Here is an 11,330-nt window from a genome sequence, read left to right as displayed (position 1 = left end):
CTGATTATATATATTATATAATTTCATGACATCAATACATTTTGTATATTTTGTATTTAACAATATATATCATGTTAATATATCTTTGCAGAGGTATATATTTACCCAAGAATAAATTCTACACATTTTAAAAGTTTCTGGACCAATGACAATTATTAACTAAAAAACTCTGGAAAGCTCTCACATCGCAAAGTCAAGTGTGTTGTCAATGCAGAATTCTCATCCCAGCAGCTACATAACTCCCTTTATCCCAGTTTTGCCAGAGGAATGCACTTTTAATATCTATTCCTGATCAATTATATACGGTAATTATCAACAGCCTGACAAATATACTACATTATATATTATTTCAGTACTTTCGTAGATAAAATAAGGTTCACTTGCAAAAGTAACCTCACAAGTAAGTACTTCCTACCTTTGTCAAAGACTTCTTGAGACCACAGTTAATTCCTCCTACGAACACCATATTGGGCATAATAGGTCTTGGAAACTCAAAGACAAAGTCATATCGGAAGAGTAAGACTGATGATTTGCTTTGGAGCTGCAGGACGGTTACTTTCTTCTTGAGAAACTCAGAAGCCAAGCGTTCCAATGGTAAAAACAATTGTCCACAATAATATGGCTCTGTTAATCTGACCAAGAGGTTCTTCACACGCTGCATAAAAGTCATGTTGTCTGAATATTGGGAGAACAATCTAGGTACAAAAGATAAAGGGCTTGGACACTGTGCACTGATATAGTCATAGGAACAGGGAAGGCCCCTGAAAAAACTCACAGAGGGTATTCCCAGATGTTCTGCTACAACCAGCCCACATATTGAAATTGAGTCTGTGAGCACAGCATCAAAATTGCTGTTCTGAAGATTCTGAATGAGTTCGTTGTTGTGTAATAAACTCTCGCAAATCTCATAGAGCATTTTGGATACCTCTATCATGCTGTTGAACATGAAAACAGTGACCCCCGGGAAAGGGGGTTTGACGAAGTGATCACCTCCAAATTTATCCATGCGTGCTTTTATTTCTTGGTTGTTGAATGGGGTCTGAAAAAACTTCACCGTATAAAGTTTATGGTTAAACTGCTTTCTGACATCACAACCACAACGTGATGCCCATTCTCTGCCACCTTCTCTACTACAGGTTTCATGCTCAGCCAGTGAGAGCCATCCATAGGGACCACTAGGAGCTTTCCTCCTTGAGCCAAGTTAAGAGATCCTAGGATGAGCAGACAAAACGCAGTTCCACACATAGAGAACAACTTCATCTTGCACAACAAAGCAGGTGCAGAATTTTCTAAATCACATTATATATCAGATCCAGATCATGTGATATTTTATGAACCTGGTATCGTTGGTACACGTTAATTGTTGACCATTTATATAGTTCAAATGTTCTCAGGCAGACTTAAAAAGAGAAAATAATATTTAATCTACCCGTATCTTATATTAACAGACATTGGCTATGACCTACAATTTATCCTAAAGTCACGCTATCATCATCAAGTCTGTCGAAGAAGTGCTTGATGACCCCCAGCAGATAAGAGTTTGAAGGTATATACTGTAGTACTAAATGAGTGTAGCAGAGGTACTGAGGGTGTTAGAGCAGGGCCACAGAGCATTTTTGAGGCACTCCTCTTTCGATCCAGGATCTATACAACAGAATAAGTAAGACAGACCATGTACAAGACCATGTAGCTAAATGGCACATATATTTACAAGATATCACCGCCCCAAATGTGAGGTTCACAAATTCATGTGGTAGTAATTTTCCATGATCTAACAATATAAGATCTCTATTTTTTGCAATCCAGAAGAGGATTAGAAATCTTTCATGAACAGAAGATGATGGGTACTCCATCGTACAGAGTGATGAGTTGTTACATGTTGAATGAGCAAGGCACAGTGGACAGTAGACTACACCAAAAACTTTGAGGCATGGGAATCGTAAGACAATCACTAAAATGAAGGGAAAGCCATAGTTACAAGATAAAGAAAGCTACATTTTTGTTTTTGAGGAACTGCGGTGGCTTACCCAATGGTTATTTAAAATTTGTGTTGGATCACTGAAAATTATGTACCCACATCTCTATATCACCGCTCTTCTATACCTACAAAATCTTTTGTGAACAAAACCAGAGCCGGCCAAAGTTAATCAGTAACAACTCTTTTAGATTATGAAAAAGAAAATCTAGGAATTTTGGCAACCTTAGAGTATCAAAGGCTGCAGATAACTGCAGAAAAGTTGGGTTTATTTGCAAAGTAAAAAAGAAAATAATGTATACAAATTATGGAGGGTTTTTCATTCCCATGAAAAGCATGATTGATTCTATTGATTGCGGCCGGTGACATACCAAGCACATCATGATGTTTCTGGATGACCAATGAAGTATGTAGTACGTGATAAGTAAAAATGGGTCGCACAATGCCACGGAGCAGTCAGCCTACAGCAGACTCCATGCACGTCTGTGTATGTGATCTCTGCTACAGCCAATCATTGCTTGTATAATTTGTAAGGGATGCTGTTGTCCCTCTCTCTCTACTTCGCACAGTGATTGTGAGCTGGAGAGAGACATTAAAAAAACACTAGGAAACAGTGATTACGTGGGACCTGTTTTTTTATTACTTTTAAAGTATGTTGTTTAGATAGTATGGTGGGGGTTAGTTAGTAAGGGTTTAGCTTGATAGATTTAGGGAAAGGTAGGGGTTAAAAAATAACGTAAAAAATAGAAAACTTTAATTAAGTAAATATGACATAACAACGCAGTGTTGTTTTAAAACCAGGGCAAGTTAACACATATACGTTTGGTGTTTTTTCACATTTATGCTAGCTGTGGATAATTTATATTCCCGTGAAACTGTGTTCTGGGAAGTGTAAGACCACTATAATGAAAAGCATAGTTGCAAGATAAAGAACACTAAATCATGTAAAATTGTGAATAAATGTTTTTTCATAGAAAAGAATGTCTTACATTAATAAATATGGTTAAAGACCTACTTGTCCCAAAAAAACAAAATATATTTGTTTGGGTACACTAAATGAGAAAGAGGGAGATAACAGTTAAAGACAGAACAAAAACATGAAAATTACTATAGTTCTATAGCCTAAAAAAAACCCAGTTGTCCTTTAATGCGATACTCCAGGCTCTCCAGTATGTGTTTTTATGTAATAGTGCAATTTAAGGTTTTTAAAGAATAAATTAATCTTTATATTTTTCTTAAATTATTACAGAGGATTGCATACTAATTTATTTGCCTCAATATCACGCCTCCTACAACCTTTCAAAAAATTTTGCTGACAAAATCTGTAAGCAAAGGACAGTTTAATTTGTAACTGTTCTGGTTTAACATCCCTAAAAGAAAAAAAAATATTTTTGGCATATTTACCAATTTGGCAGCAGCATTAGTGTATCAAAGGCTGCAGAGTGACATGCAAAAAATATTGTTTAGTTAGCAAGAAAAAAACCCAGAAAGCCTCCAATTTAGATAACATCTGCAATCTGCAACAAAACCTCCTCTTATACCACCTAACTCCTTTCTTTAAGTTTTCTGTTGCATACCTAAAAACTATTGTTATCATCTGTGTTTATATTACCGTATTGGCTCGATTATAAGACGACCCCCCAAAATCTGAATCTTAATTTAGGAAAAAAAGAAAAAGGCCCTATTTACTCCGCTACTGCATACTGAACTCCTGAACTCCATCTTTGGGTGCCCTGGGTGATTACAGTCATCTGTATGGACCCAGATCCTGACACCTCCATACTGTCACCTGCTCCCGTGGATCCGCTGTCCCCCGTCGTCCTGCGTCCGTCCGCTCGGCTCCCGGCTCGCCGCTTCACTTACCTCGTGGTGAGGTCAGGAGGAAGCGCCGGCTGGGTGCTCGCCATTGCGGTCGTGCTCCCTCTGCTGGACACGCGCGTAACTGCAGCTAGGTTTAGCTGCAGCTGCCGCGTTTTGGCAGGCAGGGGGCGCGTGTGACGTCAGTGTTGGGGGCGTGGTGTCTACTGGCGCCAAATTTAAAAACCCAGAAGCCCTGTTACCGGTACCCTGGTGTGGTCTTTTGCTGGTTATTGCCACTGTACGTATTATCGGAATTACTGGATTATCTGACCCTTTGGCTTGTCCTGACTACCCTTTGCTCTACGATTTGGCTGTGTTTGTCTCTACGTGTATGACCTGGATCGTCTGACTACCTGCTTTGGATCTGACCCACCTTCTGGCTGACTACCCGTCCTGTGTATGACCTGGATCGTCTGACTACCTGCTTTGGATCTGACCCACCTTCTGGCTGACTACCCGTCCTGTGTATGACCCCTGGCTCGTCTGACTCTGCGTTAGTTTGCCCTCCTCCTACGTTACTTTGGTGGAGATCTCTCCAGCTGTACCCAGAGACTATCTACCTTTCCATATCTACCTACTCCGGGCCTCCTCACTGTTGGGATCATCGAATACCTGGGGTTTGCGTCTCTGCGCACTCCTCCAGGAGAAGAACTTCTGCGGTGAGTGCTCTGGCTTGTGGTAGACGTGACACATACATAACCTCTCCAGATTCCTCAAATGTCAAGGTTGATGCTGGTGGACTCTCCTTTTCAGTTCACTCCACAGGTTTTCTATGTGGACTGGGATGGCCATGGCAGAACATTAATTTTGTGGTCAGTAAACCATTTTTGTGTTGATTTTGATGTATGTTTTGGATCATGGCCCTGCTGGAAGATCCAACCACTGCCCATTTTAAGCTTTCTAGCTTCAGGCAATCAGGTGTTCAATTAAAATCTGTTGATATTTGTTAGAGTCCATGATGCCATGTATCCTAACAAAATATCCAGGACCTCTGGCAGAAAAACAGCCCCAAAACATTAAAGAGACACCACCATATTTAGCAGTGGGCATGAGCTCAACTCACTAACAAGGTAAGGTTGCTGAAGGATATCAAATGTCAAAAGTCATTCACCATGGCACAGCAACAAGCCACAGAGTAGTTATACTGCATCAGCAAGGTCTCTCCCAGGCAAAAAATAAAAAAGGTAGAAAGGTGCAATGTTGACGACCATAGCCACAGTGATGGCCATAATCATAGTGCAGCAGATGAAAGACACATCATGCTAAACTCCAGCAGTGCCTTCATCTCAGAATTGGTAGAAAACAGTGGGAGGTATAGTCAGAAGTGGTCTTCATGGAAGACTCACAGCCAAAGAGCCATACCTCCGACATGGAAACAAGGCCAGGCAACTCAAGTATTCATGAAAACACAGAAACGTGAGTGCAGAAAAATGGCAGTAGGTGCTCTGGACTGATGAGTTAAAGTTTGCAGAAGGCAGTTTGTTTGCCAAGGGGCTGGGGAGTGGTACAAGTGTTTGTAGGTAACAGTGAAGCATGGTGGAGAACTGCACTGCAAAAGGAGCATAAAGCACATGAAATGCAAAGTCTTGGGGGATCAAATAACACAGCGGATAGTTTTTTTATCATATAGAAACTACACTCACAATGGTATATACAGATCCAATTCATTATACAAACATGTTAATCAAAAATATATAAATGAAAGAAGTTGATCCAAATAATCAGCTGAGAAAATGTAGACTGAACATGATTATCAAAAAAGTATAAACATGATTATGAACAATACGTGAGTATTAATCCAAGTCGTGAACAATGAGAATATCATTAGAACATAATCGTAAAGCATTAAAAGATGACTGTAGTATGATTGGAAAATGATGAATAATTATGATGAGTAAATGTTCCCCCAATATGGAATATAAGGTGTATATCCCCCAATCAGATTCGTGAACAACCCTCAATATTTGTTTTTAACCCAGCATCGTTTGTTTTTTTTTTTTGAGCGCTAGCCTTACTCAATATATTTTACTGATTATGGCCCCCACACAGCCCTGATCTCAACATCATCGAGTCCGTCTGGGATTACATGAGAAGAAGAAACTGATGCTGCCTAAATCCACATAACTGTGTTCAGCTGTCCAAGATGTTTGGAACAACCTACCTGCCTAGTTCCTTAAAAACCTGTGTACACATGTACCTGGAAGAATTGGTGATGTTTTGAAGGCTATTGATTTGATTTAGATTTTTCCTCTGTTTACTTACTTTTGCGTTTTGTTAAACTTATTACCCATTCTTTGGTAAACTAGAGCCCATGGTACGGTGGACACAATGATAATTCTTACATATAATTCTTAAATATAAAAATCTCTTCGTAAACAACATTTGGGGTTTTACCTGTTTTACCAAGCAACCCTGAGTGAGAGCATAAAGAATTTTCACCTTCGCTGCTTTTTCTGCTGTAGCTCTAAACAAACTGAAATACAATTGTCTATGAGTAAATACGGGTTGCGACCAATATATTTTAGTCTTACTTGAAGTCTGACTCTGATTCTTGTTTATGCTCATTGCAAAGCTTAAACGGAATGGAAACTGCCTTTGGTTCAAAATGATTTTAGAGAATGCTTTCAACTCTCCCTTACATAGATCCCAACCTCATTTAGATTCTGATGCTGGAAGAGCTTGGTTGGTCCTGTATAATGAAATCAATGAATAGTCATCGGTCTCCTTATCTGTTAAATGGTGTAGGGCCAGTTTAGTTGTTGAAAAACATGCCAGCATTGACCCTTTACAATGAACAGCGAAGTCAGGTAGCTGTGCTGCAAACTCCCATGCCAACTGTTTAGTAAATTAATCCTATTTATGTTATATGTAATAAATATGGTTTCCAGCAAAAGCCCTACTGAAAAAATATAACATTTTGAGTGGATAAAATGTGAACAGGGATGTAAGGGTCCAGCAAAGACATAGAGAAAATGCTGAAACTACTTGTGTCCTACCGGGGGGGTTATATGTTGTTCTCTGGATATCCTAGTTATTCCTCCCCCATCAAGTTATTATTACTTATTGTTTTGTATATCATAAATCATATTGAAACTTATTGTTTCATATTCTGTAGCACTGTACAATGGTTATCTTCCTCCTATTGTTAAGTTGCTGTTTGTTGTTGACTGATTCGGGCATCCTTTGTATGGGCTGAATTGCAAAAAGTAGAGAACTTCAAGGCAGGAAATTGATCACATAATGCTTGCTCTACCACAAGCAATGACGCTGATTTACAAACAAGAAGCACATGTTATAGGTAGTTTAAATACGTGAACCAAGCTATACAAAATGCTGTGACATAGACATATACCCTTAAAATAGTTCTGTGGTCATTGACAGGTTTATCCTACCTTTTTCAGTGAGTTATTCAGAGCACAATTGATTCCTCCAAGGAACACCATGTTGGGCATAATAGGCTTTGGGTACTCAAAGACAAAGTCATATCTCAGCAGCCACACTGAAGTTCTGCTGACAAGTTCCAGAACTGTTACCTCTCTGTTCAGAAATTCTGAAGCCAGGCGGTTCCATGGCAAGTATGTAACCTTACAATAGTAGAACTCTGATAGCCTGACCAGTACGTTCTTAAAACGTTCCATGAAGGTCATCTTGTCCGTATACTGGGTGAATATTCTGGGCACATATGACAGTGGGCTTGAGCACTGTGCACTGATATAGTCATAGGAACATGGCATTCCTCTTAAAAAAGACACAGAGGGTATATCCAGATATTCTGCTACTATTGTGCCACAAAGTGAAAATGGATCAGTGAGAACAGCATCATATTTCTCCTCTCGGAGACTCTGAACAAGTTCCTTGTTGTGTAATAAACTTTCACAAATTTTGTGGAATACTTGTAATATATCCAGCATGCTGTTAAACATTGCAATGGTGACCCCTGGGAAAGAAGGTTTAATGAAGTGACTACTTCCATACTTCTGTATATGCGCTTCCAGTTCCTGGTTGTTGTAAGGAATAGGGAAGGTCTTCACAGTGTAAAACATAGAATTGCCCATCGATAAACTGCTTTCTGGCATTAGAACTACGACTTCATGTCCATTTTTTGTCAGCCTCTCCGTCACAGGTTTCATGCTCAGCCAATGGCTACCATCCATAGGGACCACTAAGAGTTTTCCACCCTCGGCCAGGGTCAAAGCTCCGAGCAGGAGTAGCCACGTTGCAGATTTAGAAGAATAGACCAGCTCCATCTCTGACAATAAATCTGATGCAGAATATCCCAAATCACGATTTATATGTTTCCCAAAACATCTGTGATGTCACACTTGTAACCTCATGTAACCTGGTTATGCCATTCAGTGTTTGTAGTTTAATCTCTTATCAAGAGTCCATGCACTCATATGAAAACCAAAGTACAAATAATGAGGTTGATTTCTACCATCACATTCTGAATGAGTGAACCTTTAGGCGGATGGACTCACATCTGTTGATATGTAACTTCCCTCCAAGGTTCAACAGGTTGGCTCTTGCCAATTAGGTTTCTCACCATTTTAGGCTCTGCCAAAAAAGTTCTGATGATGATGATTCTGGTATAGTTTCTGTTTTTATGTCTTGTGCTCTCATGAAAAACTCACTAATTCGTTCAATACAACTTAACTTTACCTATAACGGTATCACCTTTACCAAAGATTAAGGTCATGAACTGTAAATCAATTTTATTGAAATTGTGTTGGAAGGGCATACAAAGGAGAGAGGAGATATGTACTGTACAGTGTAATATTGTAGGAACTACTCATAATTTGTATTTCTGTTACATTACATATTTTAAATAATAAGGGTGCATATGAAAATCAGAGATGTGTCCAGGAATCCAACATGAACCTTTGTAAAATTAATTAATATCGTACAGTGATAGTCACTCTGCCTCCTGGAATGCCTTATACCTCCCTATATGCCACTCTGCCCCATAATATGCATTTTAACCCCCTAAATGCCAGAATGGGATATAGGGGTATAAGGCATTTCTGGAGGCAGAGTGGCACATAGGGGGTCAAAAGGCATACCATGGGGCACAGTGGCATATAGAGGGTTAAAAGGCATATCATGGGCCACAGTGCCATATTGGTGTGGCAAGCCTGGGGGCAGATGTGCGTAACTGGGGGACAGGTTGGAAAATACAAGGAAATAAAAACAAAAAAAATATTTTTCTCAATCATAGCTTTTATTTAAAAAAATAGTTTACATGAATTAACATTTACTGGTAAAACTTTTTTCCTTTAGGGTCGTCTTATATTCAGGCTTTTTCTTTTTTTCCTAAGTTAATATTCAGATTTTCGGGGGTCGTCTTATAATCAGGGCTGTCTTATAATCGAGCAAATACGGTAAATAGTGCTCCATACTGAGCCCCAGGATTTTAGGCTGGTGTGACATAAAAATTTTGTGCACTGCATACCTAGCCTAAAATGCTGGGGCTAATGTCATGTAAAAATAAAAAGTGCGTGGAATGGGTCAGAGGTATTTGGCGTGCTTACCAGCAATTAAAAAAAAAATTACGTATAACCCCCACATTAAACCCACAGTGCATGCGTCCAGACTCAGACTATAGTCTGGGGGCTCCAAGCGACCTCAGGTATTCAACATAACCATGTTTAAGGGATAGAGGACCATGCTTTCCCTCTCTCACTGATACTCACTTAACCAAAAGGCCAAGAAGCGAGGATCGATGTTCTCACCACAAGAAATCCATAGTTGTAGAAGCATTTCTGGGAACTTCGGTCTCCGTCTACCCGGAGCCTTCCCTTGCGGGCTGCAATCAGGACTAACTGCTGACATCATGGGACACCCCCGTTTAAGGGGAAAATGGTCAGGGAGTGGAGTATCAGGACCCAGCTCCCGCGACCCAGAGGATTCAGGTGTCAACCCAGAGAACCAGAACTTCTCCTGGAGTCTCCGGGCAAAATCCAGAGAGTTCCCAGGTATGTAAATCAGTGTGATGCAACGTCATAGTGCCTAAACTAGCTGATCCTGAGAGTAGTGATGTCCGGATCATGAACGAATCGTTCATTTGATCCGGTTCTTTTTAGTGATCCGGATGAATCGGTTCACTAGACTGAACGATTCATTTGTAGCGGTTCAGTCTGTGAATCATGCAGCTGTAACCTGATCCTAGAGCTGTGAGTCATCTGCAGAGCACTCAGACACAGACTCTGGGGTCAGGTTACAGCTCATTAATTCACAGAGGAACGATGACTCATAGAGTCAGAGAGTAGTTCGAAGAGTCGAATGATCCGAAGAGTCCAATGATCCGAAGAGTCCAATGATTCAAATGATTCGAATCTTACAGGGATCCGGATCTTACAAGGATCCGAATCTTACAGAGATTCGAATCATTCAGAGAATATTACTGATACCATACTTTTATAAATAAATACATTAATAATGTTCACACTGCCCCCAGGATTTAGATTCCCCTGAGTTGCCCCCCTTTACCTATAACTGCACCTACAGTTAACTTAATTAAATTAATTAAATTAACCCTCAGTCATCAGCATAAAATTAACCCTTATACCCCATCAACCATAACTGCCCCTGAAATTAACCGTAAAGATCCCATTAACCATAACGGCCCCTGAAATTAACCTTAAAGACCCCATTAACCATAACGGCCCCTGAAATTAACCCTAAATACTCCATTAACCATAACTGCCCCTAAATTAATTGCATGTACTCCAGATAAATTACCTAATAAATTGGTATGGTTGATGGGGTCTTTAGTGTTAATTTAGGGGCAGTTATGCTTAATGGGGTGTTTAGGGATAATTTAGGGGCGGTTATGCTTAATGGGGTCTTTAGTGTTAATTTAGGGGCAGTTATGCTTAATGAGGTGTTTAGGGTTAATTTGGGGCAGTTATGCTTAATGGGGTCTTTAGTGTTAATTTAGGGGCAGTTATGCTTAATGAGGTGTTTAGGGTTAATTTGGGGGCAGTTATGCTTAATGGGGTCTTTAGTGTTAATTTAGGGGCATTTATGCTTAATGAGGTGTTTAGGGTTAATTTGGGGGCAGTTATGCTTAATGGGGTGTTTAGGGTTAATTTGGGGGTAGTTATGCTTAACGGGGTGTTAAGGGTTAATTTAGGGGCAGTTATGCTTAATGGGGTGTTTAGGGTTAATTTGGTGGCCGTTATGGTTAATGGGGTGTTAAGGGTTAATTTTAGGGGCAGTCATGGTTGATGGGGTGTTAAGGGTTAATTTTAGGGGCAGTCATGGTTGATGGGGTGTTTAGGGTTAATTTAATGGTGAGGGTTAATTTAATTAATTTAATAAAGTTAGCTTAAGGTGCAGTTGCAGGTAAAGGGGAATGTAAATCCTGGGGGCAGTGATTATTAATGTATGGTGATATTCTCTGAATGATTAGAATGCCAATGAAGGCAGAGAGTCGTTCAAAGATCCGGATCTTACAGTGATCCGGATCTTACAGTGATCCGGATCACTGTAAGAT

The 11,330-nt window shown here is 39.8% G+C and overlaps 1 protein-coding gene across 1 annotated transcript; it reads right to left on the bottom strand.

Annotated features, from left to right (window-relative positions):
- Positions 1–394: 394 nt before the first annotated feature.
- Positions 395–9,664, bottom strand: LOC128502223 (UDP-glucuronosyltransferase 1A1-like). Its single transcript, XM_053471982.1, has 5 exons — positions 9,526–9,664; positions 8,241–8,293; positions 7,228–8,013; positions 1,055–1,260; positions 395–935 (listed from the first exon to the last, which is right to left on the bottom strand). Exons 1-5 carry the CDS (start codon positions 9,662–9,664, stop codon positions 395–397), a joined length of 1,725 nt encoding a protein of 574 aa, XP_053327957.1.
- Between the last annotated feature and the right edge of the window lie 1,666 nt (positions 9,665–11,330).

Source organism: Spea bombifrons, chromosome 7 (assembly GCF_027358695.1).
Source record: "Spea bombifrons isolate aSpeBom1 chromosome 7, aSpeBom1.2.pri, whole genome shotgun sequence".
NCBI lineage: Eukaryota > Metazoa > Chordata > Amphibia > Anura > Pelobatidae > Spea > Spea bombifrons.
This window is presented reverse-complemented; position numbering and strand designations above follow the sequence as displayed.